Consider the following 19,568-nt stretch of genomic DNA (forward strand, 5'->3'; position numbering starts at 1 on the left):
TTTAGTTGTCCAGCGCGTGCTTTCTTGTGTGGGTGGTTGCTGGTTGGCAAAAGCAACACATCTATAGTATGCACAAGTTGAGCTGGATCCGGCCTAAAAATCCAGCTCAGTAAAATTGTAGATTTTTCTCAAGAGAATTAACATTTCAGCCAACCAGATGATTAGTGGTGATAACAAAGGTGTCAACAACAGACATGTGTGGTTTGGCTCCATTACAAGTTTGGAGAAGGACTGTAACAAATAATGCACTTTATGGCTTCCTCGTAGCAAATGTATGGTGAAAATTTTGATTGTACTGTGTCAGGCTTTTTAGCAGGTCAAGCAGTACTACAAATGAGCCAATTTCAAGATCATGTGTAATTGCATTCATGAGTTATTAAATGTTTTGAGAATCCAGCTCAACGTGTACATATATACTACAGCCCGGATTTTTTTCTGTACACAATTTAAACGTGATTACAAAGTATAGGTTTACGGAGGTCATAATTACTCTCCGCATATTATATGTCATTGGAATCTAGCCGAGAGGAAATCTAGCTGTTTCGATCGTTATCTGCCATCAAAAACAGTTTCAGCTGTTCCACTGTATCATTTCTACTACTCCGGCAGAAGTTGACCCCGTGTCTGGATAGAGCATCATATACGTATCTGTGCCGAGTTAACGACAGGTTTCGTCCACCATGGAGAGATCAGTATGTGACTTGACCAGTTTTCTCCACCTCATTGGAGTCATGTTTATGCTAATGGAGCTAAACACAGGTCTGCTAACTTGCTACTTTATAAAATTCAAGTCCAAGTGCACACGTATAGTGATTTATTGCAAGGTGTGATCGTGCATCAGATTGAGCTACTGATAGCTATGGCGTAGCGGCCGGCTGAGCGATTAGCTAGCTACATGTAGCGTTGGTCACACAGACTATACAACTACTTTAGGTAGCTACGTACAGCTAACTATACTGACTAGCTACATTGCTTTGCAAAAATAACACGAGGCCTGAAGACCTAGCTCGAGGACCTATAGTGACGTAGCTACTGATAGTGCCGGTTCCCAGTAGTTAACTATACTGAGCAGCTGCATGCAGCAGCAGCTATATGCAGGGTAAAGCAAGCGTGTAGCTTTTACTAATCTTGATCTGATCCTACATTCCTACTACTCCATACAAAGGTCATGTACACAATTTGCATAGCTGTGTTCAGTTCAATTTTGCATCTTACGTATTATACTGGATAACTACAGAACACACAGCCAAATGCAATATCACAAGCTGACTTGAAACTTATTTCATGCAATTAAGTGCTTCCGTGACAGAGTTTAGGTACTTGCTAGTTGCTGTTGTTGCTAACTGCTGATACCAACTTGTTTTGTAGATTTTCATTACACAGCAGCTGAGTTGAGGGTACATGTATTTGTGTACTATTTTGCAGAGAAGTATCAAATTTCCTTATACAATAGCTGGAGATAAGTAACCCCTGTGCTATCACATTGCGTATTTCATTCACCAATTCAGCTGTCATCCCCTTGAAGACTCTAAATATGAAATTCTAGAATAACTCCTGGCATGTCCAATTACTGCTGTGCATATGTACTAGTAAATACAGGCAACTAGTTGACATTTCAAAGTTGCAGTAAAGCATCCAAGCGTCAAAGCTTGCTGTATTGTAACCACGTTATGCAAAAAAACAACAAATTATTGTCATATTACAGGGTTGCTTTGGTGGTGAAATGATTATCACTTTAAAAGTGCAAATTGGAAGGCTAGTTAGTAAAGGCAAATACAATGGTTGCTCGAGAAACCAGGATATTCCTGTAAAATTATTGCTTTGTTAAGAAATTTTGTTATGTATGTACATACTACATTATTTAGGCGCTATTATTCATGTACACTAACAATTGTTGTGCATTGTGTAGGGTTGATCTTGGCTAAGATTGTACCATCTCCACTCATCAGATATGCTCATGAAAATGAGGACACCAGACTTGAATGTCACAATGTTAGCCAGAGTAACGAGTTTTACAATTTTGCTAAAAATGTTAAATGGTATCGACTGGTGGATGGAGTTCATCACAACATTGGAACCTCAGATCGTGTGTATGCTAGTAGCCATATTTTGTTCTTTGATTCATTTATGAGTGAGTTTGATCAAGGACAATATGAGTGCTGTGTACCACAAGAAGGTTGTAGTGGACCTGCCAGTATCACCCTCGTCGGTAAGAACCTAGTGCTTCACAGTCTATCTATAATGTCTACTTATTCTATAGTTGATCCCATTGCTGAAGTAGTTGCAACTAACTACGTTGGTTTCGAGGGACACAGTGTGGTGTTAGCATGCAAGATCATCTACATCGGTATGCCTCCTGCGAGTTTTTATTGGGAAAGACACAACCAGAAAGTCACCAACAGAGACATCACTACCAATGATACTCACACTTTATTAGCGCTGACCAATCTTACTAGAGGTGACAGTGGAGAATATCAGTGTGTAGCTGATGGACCATTATCACTGGAGAGGTACTCGGTGTATATTAGACTACAAGGTGAAATTTTGCCGTATTTGAAAATGTGTCAGTAATATTATTTTTGTGCATTTGGAACTGCTATATGTATCCCTCTATAAGACTGTAGCTCTGGAACTATCAGTGTTGTGCATAAATTATTTCTATTTTGCATACAGCTCCTCCAAAGGTGATGATATATGGACCAGGTAGTATGGTACAGACTGGAACAAAAGTTCAGTTGACGTGTTCCCAACTAGAAGGAAAACCAGCAAATATTAGTTTAGTAACTCCTTCAAATACAGTGATACAGCACTCCATGATCACCTTCACTGCCACACCTAATGACACTGGGAACTATTTATGTGTTGCCAGTGTTTCATCAATTAATGTAACAGCAAGTCATTACCTACATGTATATGGTATGTACAGTTGTCAGTGTTTGCCAAGCTGTGTGTTGTCTGTGTATAAACTTCTTGTGTATATTAACATTTGCTTTCCTGCATTAACATATTTCATGATGAACATACAATCATCGGAGTCATAGGGCTAATTAGCCAAGCTTTTGTTATCACTTAGTTGTGGTACTGCAAAAAATTAAGCAGAGCTCTTGAGAAACTATAGATATCTACAATATAAAAATTGAACTTGCAAATCTGTTTGTCACATAACTGTCAGGCTCAATAAACAAAACAATACAGATAGCTCCATCTCAGTAGACACTTTTAATGACATAATTAAGCATTCAAATTTCAAACAACAAGCTGGGTATAACTGCTACACAGAATCAGACTAACTATTCAAATGGTTAACTGGAGTCTCTAGGATCACTCATCAAAACATTATGGTATTTCACAAAACACTTTCTGATGAATATATATTTGTTGCATAATATTCTGAACAGTGGTAGCTAGCTAGCTAGCTGTCATGTGAAGCTGTACAAGTCATAAAATCATAACACTGTAATGTGATATACCTTTGTCACATAGCAACATTATAAGGTTTCCTAATGGGATATATGGGATTTTTACCTTGTAAACAAATCCTGGGTTAGTAACAGTAGACCAACAGATTAGATTCATGTGCTCACTGCTGACACCTGCTCTTTGGAACAATACCCATTGACCTGTTTAAGTATTCATTGCATGACATGACAATTATGACTGTTAGTCCTCATAAGCACATACCAAGGTTGAAGAGCTGTACATATTGTGTACAATGTGGCTATCTACCAATACAATGTAAATGGTTCTAATCTGTAGCAGGAAGCATTTATTTGTACTACTTGCTTAAGTATCATTGTCACTGAATATGTTACCTTGATTATATAGGAACACTTGCATTTCGTGGTATTATAACTGTTTTATTTCTCTTCAGATATTGATAATACCACGAGCTTAATCCCATTTGCTGTTGAAATTCATAATGACTACTGCAGACATGAGGTATAAATAAAGTAATGGTAAACCACCTTCACTATGTACATAATTATATTATTTATATTTAGCCTAAACTGTTTGAAAGGAAGCTGAGAGTGCTGTTGGAAGATGAAATTTTAAGAATTTGCCGATGTAATGTAACTGTCACTTCAAGTGGATATCAATGTATTGGATATTCAAGAGCATTATATAATGTTACAATAACAGGAGTCATGGCTGGAAACATAAAAGATTTTATTGAACATAGTCACCTAGCACCTGAACTTGATCTCCAAATTGCAACAGTATATGTATGTAACCAATCTTGTAATGGACTGGTCACCAACACAAATACTACTCACAATGTCAGCCATGATGGTGATGGTGATGATAATGATGAGAGTACAACATCAAACAACACACACAACAACAATATTACTTCAATTTTGGCTATATCAATTGCGTCTTGTGCAATGGTCTTCTTGTGTCTAATACTTGGAACCTTGGTATACAGGTAGGTATGTTTTGATCAGTTTTTAGGTTCAGTGCGTACGTTGTGCAATCTACTCAAAAGCTGAGATTTATAACATAGGGAATTGAAAATATTTGCAATTGTGCATAAATTCTCTTTAATTTTAGTGCATGATAATCAATTTTGCAGTTGAAAGTATGATGATACGACACAAAAAGTTTAATCTCATAAAAAGTTTGTGTACGAAAGTGTACTTTATTTTCCATAAAGTATAGCTGAGGTGTGCTTTATTGCCCATGTACTTTATAATGAAGCTTCAAAAACACTGTAATTATAATACAAGCACCAGGGGTTTGCTGTCAACAACCCTCAGGACAAGTGGGTGTGGCCAACATGCATAGACTAACACTGTTGTTATGCAAGTGTGTAACCAGTATTACCTGCCATAAAAGTTTAAAGCATCGTCTTGCTCGTAGCATACGAAAAAGAAAGCATTCATCAGTGCAACGTCTCATAGTTAATATAACACAAGGTGCATATATTAATAATTTTGGCTGCACCTCACATGTCATGCTCTGTATATATAGCACTAATGGCTAAACTTATACATACAACATGTAGTAACTGCAATTGATTATGTTATATTCTTGATCTAGGATAAAACAAACGGACAAGATGACTACATATTGTGTGGTCTGTTCTTATATCCAAGAAAAGTCAATACCAACAAAAACAGATTCACAAATATTCCCGGGTAGTATAGTTGAACACAAATCCAAGCTGATGAATGCAAGTATTCCTAACGAGACAGCACCAGCTACACAAAGTGTTATGGATACCATTAAGAGCTATCCAGAAGAGTCCATCCAACCAATGAAATATCAGACAACACTTGAAGCAATTGAAGAACAATCTGTATCAAGACGAGATTATATTCAGCATAGTGATATGAACAGAAATGTCACAGCTCCATATGGTTCCCCTGAGGAAGTGTTGGCAAAGCAGCAAATGCCATCTGCGTTCACATATTTATCAGATGTTAGTGACAATAGAAGTGAGCACACACAGTGCAAATCTAATATTGATAATGATGATGCCAATTCAAGGGAAGTAAACACAACAGCTGAAGTTGGTACCACTACAAGTGGGAAGCAACATCATGAAACAACATTGTGAATTGTGTTATTTCAGTTGGCAGGTGTGAGGATGTGTTTTGCTGATGCACATGTTATGTGTAATGGTGTCACTTATTGTGCTTCCTTATGTTTATTTAATGTATTTGGTGGCTATCTCCTGTATATATATATATATACACTGGTGCTATGCTACTTTTGAAACCTTTGATTTATCTTGTAGTAATCAAGTTTGTAATTTATTTTATTCCTATTCCGTCATATTTGTAGTATTATTGCATAGAACATTAAATACATTATTTACTGCTCTTGTATACTTATTGTGCTATATGATTTGTGTAACAAGAATTAGGAAATTTACGTTTGAGTAGGAATCATAAAAGTAAAAAGAAATGAAACAAGGAACATCTGTTGCTATGGTAGTGGACATTTCATCCCTACTTCAGTCAAGACATGGTAGCATATCTGCAGCTTATTTCATCACACTTTATTTCTATGATCCCTACACTCAAGTTTAAGTTTCCTAATTGTTCTTATAAGTGTGTGTTGACATTTTTGTAAAAGCATATGACTGGTAAAAGTGGTTGTTTTTCTGTTGGTTATGGTAAAAGTTGTGTAAAGTATACTGGAAAAAGCGGCAGCAGACATATTATGAAATTAATTGTATGTCTAAACATACACCCTGACTATCAATTAATTTATACTGCATACATAACACTCCAGAAATCAAACTTGCCTTGTTTTTAAAATTCACACACATATATAACTATATAACCCACTGTTATATACTCTAGTGTAACGTTGATAATTGAGTGGTCATGTGAAGTAAAGGAAATGACCAAATGTGTACTACCTGTAATATTGGCTTGCCTGCTGTTACACACATTCTGGGCAATTGTCTTCTGCATACACATTTGACAATCGTTGCATTGGAACACCTTATATATTTATAAGTGTCAGTTAAATGCTCCTTTGCTCCTATATACTTTTATTTCCCCCAAGTTTGAGATTACACATATACAAAGAAGAAATTAAGGTGAAAGTATTAGCTATGGAACCCAAATTAATTGTCTAAGGATGATAATGCTACAGAGATGCAAAAGTACATCTGTTGTGTAACATTACATCTGCACAATGCATACCTTCAGTTTTACACGTATTTAAAATATAACTTTAAAATTCAATTTACAATCTTAGTACAATATTTATAAGATACTTACTGTTAGTAATGCTACATTAGTACATACTACAAGTGGCATAGTGTTTGTCAAAACAGTTCAGCAATGATCTATAGAGGCCAGCACCTGCATTGGTACAGCATATATACAAAATGGTTCACCACAATTGAAACATGCAACAATGACAAAACAGTACGTCTACTACTGTAGTTATCAATACCAATAACAGATTTAATCATGTCAGTTTATACCCAACGTTGGCACATTACAAGAATACCCATACATACCTTTAACACTCATCATCAGATTCATCACCATGGTATGATAACCCAGTCATAGGTGGAAAATGGCCTGGGAAATATATACACAGGTGATGTAATGAGTAGTTGAGCTAACTTAATTTTACATGTTACACATAAACATCTGGATTGCTTCACATGTGTTTGTACCCAAATTCAACACAAGTTGAATAGTAATCAAGCTCATGTGCTTGCATGCAATAACTAATTAGCTAGCTACAATACTGATAATTGCTCACACACGATCATGAAATTAATTACCTTTGTCCTCCTTAGTGTCTCAATTGCTTTTGCTGACAGTGCAAAATGTTGATTTGTGGTACATAAATATCACACCAATAATGGGGGGCTATGAAAACCCGGACCAGACCAAAAGTCAATTCTCCAGGTAAGCAAGATTAGCCATGTTATAAATATTTACTGCTATTTACATCCTCTATAGCGCTTATAACTCACCTTGCAGCAACTCTCAGTGCCAAGCACGCGATCGTGATGGTTGAGCAACACAAAGTATCCACTGTAGAACAACCATAGATATTAGAGTACAGGGATTAGAAACGAGCGCGCACCCTGAAACACTCCGCCTTTGGTGAATTCATGAGGCCAAAATGGTGTCTTCTGCTCTGGACTACTTTCTACGGGCATGGAGTATTTCATGACAATCTCTTTATGTTTTACAAGTACTAGGCAAACTCATATTGTAAGTCTTGTTGTGAGTTTTTGCCGCCATCAATCATTTTAATCTCAGTTGACACGATTTTTTTGTGTACCTGTTGTGTTCATGGTAAGTTCACTTTCGACTGGCAAACAATGCCACAGTAACCCTAAAGTAACATAGTTTTGCATGGTGTACTTCATTTTATTATTCCGCTTGATTAATTCCCTTTGGCAGTCTCATCTCGGTTCTTTAAAGTACTACTCCATGATTTATCAACTTCAGCACAAGCGCTGTTATGCGAGAAACATCTTTCAGTGGTACTGTGCAAAACTTCATAGTATTGCGAAGACTTCAGCACTATTTCCCCAGTGGAACTAGACTTCTGTTCTTCGTAACAGGTAGACAAAAAATGGAGGTACCCATGATGATCAAAATCGTAAATGGCGATGAAAACCACCCAAGATGATTACACAACAGAAGCCAGAAGCATTAAAAGTCTTGTATATCAACTACAATACCACAAGGTGGTTGAAATCAACTGTAAGACGACTAAACCACAAACTACCATCCTGTCCGCATGGATTTAATCAATACCGAGGAGTGCTTCAACCACAATCAATGGTAGATATACACGGCGCGCGCTCGGTTGCCTATCCCTTCTCTTGAATATCTATGGAACAACTAACTAAACCAAAACACTCTCTAATGTGCTTTACTACATGATTGCTACAAAGCTACGTGTTCTCCTGCTGTATGTATTTGCATAGAACTGGCACACACAAGTCACTGCCCGAATTTATTAGAGTCGTGCTGTGCAAAGTGATTGAAACTAAATTAGCAGATAAAATGTCAAACTTGTCTCGAAATCCATTTGGTGATAGATAACACATGGAGTTAAGCAAGGTAGGCAGTACTTAAATTATTTCAGGATAGATTGACTCTCGGGCAGTGACTCATTTGATGCATGACTCTACGGGCAGTGACTCGTGTGTGCCAGTTCTATGCAAGTACAGTTTGGTTTATTGCTAACAATGGTAAAATGTGTATTAAATTTTAGCCCCCTGCTTAACCATTGGGCCCTGAAGTTTATTTTAAAAGGCGTTTTGTTAAACGTAAATTCCATACACTCTAGTGGCTTTCACAACATGCATGAGTTCAAAGGCATACATCTCGTAAATGGAATGTAAACAGTTTGGACCACATTACTCCATGGTTAATGGTCATTTTCTCCAAACATTGTAACGCAATCGAGCATCATATAAGGTGAATCTGCCTTGGAAAGAATTTCAGCTGTTTCGAAGATGATAATAACAATGATACTACCCATAGTGGAGTGGCATAGTACAAAAAAAAATTGGTGTTTCATACACTTTGTGATACAATTATGAATCTTTCCACACAAACAATACTCCTTGTGATAATTATTTTTTGATATAGAGCCATCACAGATCTGACCTTTAAAGCCATTTTTTCATTGAGAATTCGTCATTTTTGTCTTTATCTCCCTGAGACATTATTTTACACTGTTAAAACATGGTTACAAATTAAAGATCTTGCTGACAGAAACTACTTGATGTCAATAGGTGATTTCATCCCAAAGTTATGATAATTTATATTAGCCATGAAATGCTATGAAGTTTACTGACCATTGATAATTTACACCCTAAGGGCAACAATTTTTATGACTACTTAAAGCAATCATAACTTTGTGGTGGAATAAGCTATCCACTTCAAACAAAAGTTGTATTGTTTCTTAGAACAACACCTTTAATTTGAAACCATGTTTTAACAGTGTAAAGTAATGCTTCAGGGAGATAAAGACAAAAATGATAAATATTCAATGCAAAAATGGCTATAAAGGTTGCCTAAGGCCAAATATGCAGTGGCACTATATCAAAAATAAATGTCACAAGGATTACTATTTATGTGGAAAGTTTCATAATTGTATCACAAAGTGCATGAAATGCGCACTATGCCACTCTACTACAATCCCTACTTCAGTCTATACCCATGGGATTAACTGTCTACTAGTATATCTGCAGGTGTAAGTGACTTCCCTTGTGTTTCCCTACTTTTTCTTTCAAACCTGTTTGTTTACTTTTTTTGCAACATTATTATGACTGGTGAATCTGTGCATATCCCATCAAAATAAAGAATGGTACCAGAGTTAATGTTTTGTCTGAATCGCATCCCAACTGACTCGAAAGTGAAGTGGCCATTACATTTCGCTTTCAGCTATGTTCAGCCCGTTACACAGCATCACAAACAAAGAACAGTAGGAGAAGTGCCTCTACAATCAATCCAGACATCACGGATAATACGGACAATTCCCATTTACAAACATAGGGAAGCTATTGAACTACCACAAATTGACACCTTGGGCTGTCAGCAAAAAAAAACATGGAACACAATTAAAGGAGGACAAAGGTAAGTCCATGATGTGTGCATCACATTTCCAACAAAGTGCATTTTTACATGTAGAAATGTACGCTTACTATGCTCATGTCCATTTCCTGTGCTGCTCCTGGGGTAGAAAATACCGGCTGGCTCACTATGCATTGTCTGATCAGCATCCACTGCAATGACAAAATAATAAGGTGTCAAAACTACAGGTATTTCTGAATTGATATACATGTTTCACGCTTTTAAAAGTTAAAAGAATGAACTAAACATGATACACATCATTAGGATTAATAATATTACAATAATATAGATAGAAGAAGCGAAAGATGTCAACAGAAAGCTGCATGCTTAAAACAAGATAGCTACTGTATCTGCATTTGCTAGCTAACCAGAATCCTTGCATCCAAGACTTGAATTCAATGGATCAGTGTAAAGAAATACCTTGCTAACCAAGCCTATGTTGGCAATACATAAGCTTGGATGTTCATTACAGTACAAAATACCTGGAATTATATAGCCACAACCCAGTGCCATGCACCAACAAAATTTCCTTGTGGGTGGTGCTATTAATGAAGTGAATTACTGATTATCAAATGTTTTAAAATTCCATCAATACAGTCATCCGCAAAAGTTCGACAGCCAAATGTTCCTGATGTACAGCATACTTGTAAAGTTCATCACAAACTGCTTGTATGCATTAGGCCTGCGCCTATTATGCCGGCATAATCTTGAGAATAATAGGTCACCAATTTCGTGAGAATAATTCCGGAATAATAGGTTAGTTACAGGCATAATTTTAGAATAATCGGACGACCACGGGAATAATCGGTGGAATTAGGAGGCGTGTCTCTTCTTGATTACCTAGAAGAAAGAGTTAAGCTACTACAAATGATATAAAGCTGACAGGAGTGCTGGCTGAAAGGAGCTAAAACGCCTCTAAAAGATCGATATACTCTAATAGAACGCTCAAATACTCTAATAGAGCAGTCAGATCGTTAATCTGCAGCCAGCATCAGGGATTTAATTGCATGATTATCTGCAATTCTGAAACTTGTACATCTTATACTCTTCATGTCTTTGAGCATTATTTTCTACCTAACTTAGTAGCTATGCAGTAGTTACAGTATATTATTATTATTATTATACACTAATAATTGTTAAATACACTTGAATTATTACTGTAGATAGCTATTCTAAGTCTGATGTAACTATTATTGATAGAAAAATGATGTGTAAGGTGGAATGCTTCATATATGGCTATTAATAATTTGGAAAAAACTACCTATAGCAGCATCTTGAATACTAAGCGACTAGACACAGATATATACTGAATGAGAATAATTATGGAATAATAGGCTGGATACAAGAATAATAAAAAGAATAATAGGAGAATTTTTTGGGAAATTCTGGAAAGAATAATAGGTAAAATTTTGAGCATAATAGGCTCAGGCCTAATATGCATGTATGATACATTGATGACACAAGAATACAGCTTCAACTTCTGCACAACTGCTACTAGTGATACTATTATCATGCAATAATCATGGAAACTATATATAAAACAGAATTCATTGTTAGAACATTAATCATTTGTGACTGGCTTAACAAAAACCTGTTGTCTTTTGTACATTCCTCAAATTCCATTTTATTGTTTCCCATATGGTTGCTGTACAAATCGAATTATTGCTGTTTCAACTGTTTAGTGCTACAACTCCAAGACTATGAAACTTTGTCCACTCAATTGCTACTGAGGAAAATCAATTACAGGTGCTTATCGTAACTCACAACTGAATCAAGCTAAAAAGATGGGACTTTGGACAATCTGTTCACCTTATATTGGACAATCCATCTTCCTCCTACTGCTAACAAAGCTGTGATGATGGCAAACTTTGTCTACCACATATAAGCACCCATAATCACATGCCTTTAACTATACAAACATGAAACAAAAGTTTCCTTACTCTTCATGAACAGGCAAATTCAATGTTGTATAGGTTATATTTCAAGTTTTGTTTCACTGCATAATACCAAAGTGATTAAACATGTGTAAAGTTTTTAAAGGTGCATGCATTTTATACCCATGCAGTCTATTTCAATGTATCAAAAACAATAGAATTTTGTAAAAATGACAGGTTTTCACTCAGTCGGTTACTTTGATGTGTTGTGTTAGTATTATAGTTGAGTGTCATGATAACTATTCATGCAATGGAATATCCCTGGCAAAGAACCTGCTCAGCAAAGTATATATATACATTGTGGCTTAATTAGACTCACTTGTGGGACATGAATGTTCTTCTGTATCTGCATCGGCCACAGTTACTAGGAAATATACAAATTATGTAAGGTACTATAGAAACAATTAGTAGTTATATTTACAAATAATAAGCATGCTATCAAGATACTCTAATAGTCGATATAATAAAACTTTAGCTCCAAATTGTATTCAAATGACTATAAATTTGCATCTTGATCACTTGTTGTTAGCTACACATGTTTGTTTGCTCCTACATAACCCTTAAACCCACATAATCCAGAAAACTGAATTTAAACTTAATAAATTATACATGCCTTGAACAAAGCGCTGTAACTATTGAAGTACGGCTACACAATTTACGTCATTCTACTTGTGATGTAACAAGGATTAGAATAGTACCTAGGGTTTTACCCTTATGTAAGCAGTAGGCCAAAACTAGTTGTGTAAGGGACTTCTTGGTAAGGAAACACACAAACCCTTTACATACCTTTACAAAATAATCCATATCTCAATGGTGGTTGCTCTTATCACCTTGCAACAAGTTCCGTTCGATTCATCATTAACTTTACCATCAGGCCATATACGACTCATATGAGTAAACCCACAATTGAAATTAAACACATGGCTAGAATTTTGAAACACAGAGACGCAACTTGCTGTTGTTCATTGCTTCATAACAAGTAAGCCACTGTAGTTACAGTGTTCATGTAACCTTCTCCAAATAGCCCAGTGAACAGACTTTTTAAATCAATGTGTAGCTGTAGGCTATAAGAATTAAGTTACCCCACCTAGTCAGTGGTGGATCTAGGAATTTATAAAGGGGATTTCCAGTTTAGAAGGTGGACATATCCACTGCATAGGAGACGGAAGGATGCTACAGTTGAGGATACCCAAAATTTATGGTGGTAGTAGTAGGTGTGTGAAGCACACCTTGGCCAAGCATGCTTTGCACACTAATTCTAGGGGGGTCTGGGGGCATGCCCCCAGGAAATTTTTGAAAATTAGGTGTCAGGAGATTGAATTTGGAGGCATTTTCAGTGGTTTTAGCTGTTAATCAAATACTAGTACTATTAATAATTCTATTTTAATACACGCTTGACTGTTGTATTAGGGTGACAGCTCTATTAGAGTATTTTAGTCGTGATTGACAAATTTCTGGAAGTTCACGTGACTACTATTGCACAATACAGGTTTGAGTTGGGGGTACTGGAGCACCCCCAGCACCCCCTCTTCTGCCGCCTATGTACTGAGTGTGCGAAGAAGCACACTCACCATGTGCATGTGCTAGGGGGGTCTTGGGGGCATGTCCTCCATGACATTTTTGAAATTTAGATGCTCTGAGACTGCATTTTGCAACAATTTTAGTGTGAAAAATAAATATTTACGAAGTCTAGTTACAGAGTGTTGAGCACGCACATCGCTTATTACAAGTGCACGCTGCAATAATTAATTAAACTACTCAACTGTTGCATAATCATTTTTCAAAGGAGGTTTCCGTGGAAACCTTGAAACCCCCTTAAATCCACCACTGCTAGTGTTGCCATGCATTCCCATATTGTGTAAACACGCATTTTCCCAAAGTTCTTTGTGGGTTTAAGGGTTAGTCATTCTAACAATGGTTACAACCAAATTTCAGCTCATTATTTACTTCCAGTGGTTCACCATGACAAGTCTAACTTGTGAAACAAAAGATAAAGTATCAGGAATAGCTGAGGTGATTTTGCTATAACTTGGTAAGTGAAATTTCCTACCTGGTGGCAACTCCACTGTAAAATTGTCCTATTCAGAGAAAGTATCACGGTCACTATAATTATGTATATATACATACATGAAAATGTTTTAGCTGATCAACAACACGCTTGTGTGGTATGCCAGCTTCCTTAGCTTCATGACACACTACTGTGTGCCTTGATATATAATTCTCACAAAGTATCATTCTATTTAGTATATTATTGAGCTGTTTGTCAATTACACTATGCACACAAAAAATGGTCCACTTTACACATACTTGGATATCTCATAGAATCTTGATCAGAAGTTGATGGGGTAAATGCCTCTGTATAGAAATACATCATCACATGACACTACTACAAGCATGCACATACCCTTGCTGTCATCCTTTCTGCGATAAACTACATAAAAACATCAGTATACAAAACATTTAACTAGCAAAAAGTTTCTATAGTAGAGCAGCATAGTGCAATAGTTGTGCACTTTTTCATACAATTATCAAACTTTCCATATAAGTTATACTCCTTGTGACATATATTTTTGATATAGTGCCATCGCATATATGACCTTTAGTGACCTTTACAGCCATTTTATATTGAAAATTCGTCATAATTTTTTGCCTTTATCTCTCTGAGGCATCATTTTGCGTAGTTTCAAATTAAAGGTGCTGCTAAAACAAACTACTCAGCTTTTATTTGAAGTCAATAGGTGATTGCATTCCAAAGTTTCTTTTTTTCCTTACTTTGGCCCCTGTTCTGTCACACTTTATCACTCACTAAGTCTAAGTCCTTGAAATTAGGTTAAGGCTACAGCACATGTTGCTGTCAGACCTTCAGTGCTGGTCACTGCAAAGTGTTAATAATAATCTAATCCAAAACAGCCAAGCTGTAAAAAAAGTGTGCGGCCCTCAGAAAGGCTATGGTGAAAAAAGATGTGAAATCCAAGGTGGCGGCCAAGAAATGGCTGTGATGGTAGGTTAATGGTAAAAATTTTAATAATGACAATTCAGGTGAATTTTTGTGCCGCTTCACAAAATTTACCTAAATTGTCATTATTAAAATTTTTACCATTAACTTACCATCACAGCCATTTCTTGGCCGCCACCTTGGATTTCACATCTTTTTTCACCATAGCCTTTCTGAGGGCCGCACACTTTTTTTACAGCTTGGCTGTTTTGGATTAGATTTCATTTCTTTTTGTATTTGTATACCCCAAAGCCGGCCTATGGCCAGCTTTGGGACTTTTTTAACCTATGTTTTTTTCTTTACTACAGGAAGAAGAAAAGATGAAGTAGATGTACTTTAAATATTTTATCAGTAAATGTACAAATTATATATACTGTATAATACATATGTGACCGGATTTGCGAAAAGGGGTCTTCCACACACATCCAATTTGCCAACTTTGACAATTGATAACTTCAGATTGGAAAGAGCTATTGTCTTGAATTTTGGACAGTGGTGAGCACCACTATAGCTGAATACGTGGTGACATTTTCAGGTTAATATGTTACTTGAACACTGAGTTATGGTCTCCAACGGTTACGGAATTGGATGTGTGTGGAAGACCCCCTTTTGCAAATCCGGTCACATAATATTATATTGATTACAGAAATCTCCATGGTGGTTTCTTTGTAACTGAACACTCTACAAGGTGACTTCTTCTAATTGCTCTCTCTACAGGGTGAATTGTTTGTAGCTGAACGATCTACAAGGTAACTTCTAGCTGATCTCTCTACAGGGTGATGTGTTTGTAGCTGAATTCTGTACAGGTGATTTGTTTGCAGCTGAGCTCTTTACAGAATGGTTTCTTTGTAGCTGAACTCTCTAAAAGGTAACTTCTTCTAATTGATCTTTCTACAGGGCAATTTGTTTCTGGCAGAATTTTCTACAGGGTGATTTCTTTGCAGCTGAACTCTCTACATGGTGGTTTCTTTGTAGCTGAACTCTCTTCAAGGTAATTTCTTCTAGCTGATCTCTCTACAGGGAGATTTGTTTGTAGCTGAACTATCTACAAGGTAACTTCTTATAGCTGATCTCTCTACAGGATGATGTGTTTGTAGCTGAATTCTGTATAGGTGATTTGTTTGCAGCTGAGCTCTTTACAGAATGGTTTCTTTGTAGCTGAACTCTCTAAAAGGTAACTTCTTCTAACTGATCTTTCTACAGGGCAATTTGTTTCTGGCAGAATTTTCTACAGGGTGATTTCTTTGCAGCTGAACTCTCTACATGGTGGTTTCTTTGTAGCTGAACTCTCTTCAAGGTAATTTCTTCTAGCTGATCTCTCTACAGGGAGATTTGTTTGTAGCTGAACTATCTACAAGGTAACTTCTTATAGCTGATCTCTCTACAGGATGATGTGTTTGTAGCTGAATTCTGTATAGGTGATTTGTTTGCAGCTGAGCTCTTTACAGAATGGTTTCTTTGTAGCTGAACTCTCTAAAAGGTAACTTCTTCTAACTGATCTTTCTACAGGGCAATTTGTTTCTGGCAGAATTTTCTACAGGGTGATTTCTTTGCAGCTGAACTCTCTACATGGTGGTTTCTTTGTAGCTGAACTCTCTTCAAGGTAATTTCTTCTAGCTGATCTCTCTACAGGGAGATTTGTTTGTAGCAGCTGAACTATCTACAAGGTAACTTCTTATAGCTGATCTCTCTACAGAGTGATTTGTTCATAGTTGAATTCTGTACAGGTGATTTGTTTGCAGCTGAGCTCTTTACAAAATGGTTTCTTTGTAGATGAACTTTCTCCAAGGTAACTTCTTTTAACTGATCTTTCTACAGGGTGATTTGTTTGTAGCTGAACTATCTACAAGGTAATTTCTTCTAGCTGATCTCTCTACAGGGTGATTTGTTTGTAACTGAATTCTGTACAAGCGATTTGTTTGCAGCTGAGCTCTTTACAGAATGGTTTCTTTGTAGCTGAACTCTCTACAGGGTGATTTGTTTGTAGCTGAAATCCCTACAAGGTAACTTCTTCTAGCTGATCTTTCTACAGGGCGATTTGTTTGTAGCTGAGTTCTCTACAGGGTGTTTGTTTGCAGCTGAATTCTCTACATGGTGGTTTCTTTATAGCTGAACTCTCTACAAGGTGACTTCTTCTAGCTGATCTCTCTACAGGGTGATTTGTTTGTAGCTGAACTCTCTACAGGTGATTTGTTTGTAGCTGAACCCTCTACAAGGCGATACTTCTAGGTGATCTCTCTACAGGATTCCTTGTTTCTAACTGAACTCTCAACAGGGTGATCTGTTCATAGCTGAACTTTCTACTGGGTGATTTGTTTGCAGCTGAACTCTCTAAATGGTGGTTTCTTTGTAGCTGAACTCTCTACAACGTGACTTCTTCTAGCTGAACTCTCTACAAGGTGACTTGTTTCTAGCTGATCTCTCTACAGGGTGACTTGTTTCTAGCTGAACTCTCTACAGGTGATTTGTTTGTAGCTGAACTCTCTACATGGTGGTTTCGTTGTAGCTGAACTCTCTACAAGGTAACTTCTTCTAGCTGATCTTTTACCACTGCATATTTGTTTGTAGCTGAGTTCTCTACAGGGTGATTTGTTTGCAGCTGAACTCTCTACATGGGAGTTTCATTGTAGCTGAACTCTCTACAATGTGACTTCTTCAAGCTGAACTCTCTACAGGGTGACTTGTTTCTAGCTGAACTCTCTATAGGTGATTTGTTTGCAGCTGAACTCTCTACATGGTGGTTTCTTTGTAGCTGAACTCTCTACAAGGTAACTTCTTCTAGCCGATCTTTCTACAAGGTGATTGAGTTTTTTGCAGCTGAACTCTTTACATGGTGGTTGCTTTGTAGCTGAACTCTCTACAAGGTAACTTCTTCTAGCCGATCTTTCTACAAGGTGATTGAGTTTTTTGCAGCTGAACTCTTTACATGGTGGTTGCTTTGTAGCTGAACTCTCTAAAAGGTGACTTCTTCTAGCTGAACTCTCTACAGGATGATTTGTTTGCAGCTGAACTCTCTACGTGGTAGTTTCTTTGTAGCTGAACTCTCTACAATGTTACTCCTTCTAGCTGAACTCTCTACAGGGTGACTTGTTTTTAGCTGATCTCTCTACAGGGTGACTTGTTTCTAGCTGAACTCTCTACAGGTGATTTGTTTGCAGCTGAACTCTCTACATGTGGTTTCTTTGTAGCTGAACTCTCTACAAGGTAACTTCTTCTAGCTGATCTTTCTACAGGGTGATTTGTTTGTAGCTGAATTCTCTACAGGGTAATTTATTTGCAGCTTAACTCTCTACAAGGTGACTTCTTCTAGCTGAACTCTCAACAGAGTGATTGATTTTTTTGCAGCTGAACTCTCTACATGGTGGTTTCTTTGTAACTGAACTCTCTACAGGGTGATTTGTTTGTAGCTGAACTCTCTACAGGGTGATTTGTTTGTAGCTGAACTCTCTACAGGGTGATCTGTTCATAGCTGAACTCCCTATAAGGTAACTTCTTCTAGCTAATCTTTCTACAGGGCGATTTGTTTGTAGCTGAGTTCTCTACAGGGTGATTTGTTTGCAGCTGAACTCTACATGGTAGTTTCTTTGTAGCTCTACAATGTGACTTCTTCTAGCTGAACTCTCTACAAGGTGACTTGTTTCTAGCTGATCTCTCTACAGGGTGACATGTTTCTAGCTGAACTCTCTACAGGTGATTTGTTTGCAGCTGAACTCTCTACATGGTTTATTTCTTTGTAACTGAACTCCCTGCAAGGTGACTTCTTCTAGCTGATCTCTCTACAGGGAGATTTGTTTGTAGCTTAACTCTCTACAGGTGATTTGTTTGCAGATGAACTCTCTACATGATGGTTTCTTTGTAGCTGAACTCTCTACAAGGTAATTTCTTCTAGCTGATCTCTCTACAGGCCGATTTGTTTGCAGCTGAACTCTCTACATGATGGTTCCTTTGTAGCTGAACTCTCTACAAGGTGATTTCTTCTATAGCTGATCTTTCTACAGGGTGATTTGTTTGTAGTTGAACTCTCTACATGATAGTTTCTTTGTAGCTGAACTCTCTACAAGGTGATTTCTTCTATAGCTGATCTTTCTACAGGGTGATTTGTTTGTAGTTGAACTCTCTACATGATAGTTTCTTTGTAGCTGAACTCTCTACTAGGTGATTTCTTCTATAGCTGATCTTTCTACAGGGTGATTTGTTTGTACCTGAACTATCTACATGATGGTTTCTTTGTAGCTGAACTCTCTACAAGGTAACTTCTTCTAGCTGATCTCTCTACAGGACAATTTGTTTGTACCTGAACTCTCACATGATTGCTTCTTTGAAGTTGAACTCTCTACAAGGTGATTTCTTCTAGCTGATCTTTCTACAGGGTGATTTGTTTGTAGCAGAACTCTCTACAAGGAAACTTCTTCTAGCTGATCTCTCTAAAGGGAGATTTTTTTGTAGCTGAACTCTCTATACATGATTTGTTTGCGGCTGAATTCTCTACATGATGGTTTCTTTGTAGCTGAACTCTCTACAAGGTAACTTCTTCTAGCTGATCTCTTTACAGGGTGAATTGTT

The 19,568-nt window shown here is 37.1% G+C and overlaps 2 protein-coding genes across 4 annotated transcripts in view; one reads left to right on the plus strand and one right to left on the minus strand.

Annotated features, from left to right (window-relative positions):
- Nucleotides 1-512: 512 nt before the first annotated feature.
- Nucleotides 513-5,797, plus strand: LOC136244184 (uncharacterized). The gene is made up of 7 exons (XM_066035722.1): nt 513-759; nt 1,910-2,209; nt 2,261-2,536; nt 2,674-2,916; nt 3,872-3,939; nt 4,002-4,426; nt 5,041-5,797. The coding sequence occupies exons 1-7, from the start codon at nt 681-683 to the stop codon at nt 5,558-5,560; spliced, it is 1,911 nt and encodes a 636-aa protein (XP_065891794.1). The 5' UTR covers nt 513-680; the 3' UTR covers nt 5,561-5,797.
- Nucleotides 5,798-6,660: 863 nt separating this feature from the next.
- The window catches only part of LOC136244209 (uncharacterized), a 45,065-nt gene continuing 32,157 nt past the window's right edge, over nt 6,661-19,568 (minus strand). For 2 of the 3 annotated variants that reach the window (XM_066035759.1, XM_066035757.1), the window contains 6 exons: nt 14,415-14,441; nt 14,318-14,365; nt 12,330-12,374; nt 10,148-10,228; nt 6,983-7,046; nt 6,661-6,821 (listed from right to left, as the gene is read on the minus strand). In XM_066035759.1, coding sequence (XP_065891831.1) covers nt 6,985-7,046; nt 10,148-10,228; nt 12,330-12,374; nt 14,318-14,365; nt 14,415-14,441 — 263 coding nt within the window. In that variant the 3' untranslated portion in view covers nt 6,661-6,821; nt 6,983-6,984. The remainder of the gene's footprint in view (nt 6,822-6,982; nt 7,047-10,147; nt 10,229-12,329; nt 12,375-14,317; nt 14,366-14,414; nt 14,442-19,568) is intronic. The other variant, XM_066035758.1, reaches the window with a different exon arrangement.

The sequence above is a fragment of the Dysidea avara genome, chromosome 14 (genome assembly GCF_963678975.1).
Source record: "Dysidea avara chromosome 14, odDysAvar1.4, whole genome shotgun sequence".
Taxonomy (NCBI): domain Eukaryota; kingdom Metazoa; phylum Porifera; class Demospongiae; order Dictyoceratida; family Dysideidae; genus Dysidea; species Dysidea avara.

Excerpts from the sequence above, each read along its gene's own strand:
- LOC136244184 (XM_066035722.1), top strand. The coding sequence starts at position 681 with ATGGAGAGATCAGTATGTGACTTGACCAGTTTTCTCCACCTCATTGGA. Across the intron at positions 2,537-2,673 it reads GGTGTATATTAGACTACAAG|CTCCTCCAAAGGTGATGATA; the intron begins GTGAAATTTTGC and ends TTTTGCATACAG. Across the intron at positions 3,940-4,001 it reads ATGACTACTGCAGACATGAG|CCTAAACTGTTTGAAAGGAA; the intron begins GTATAAATAAAG and ends ATTTATATTTAG.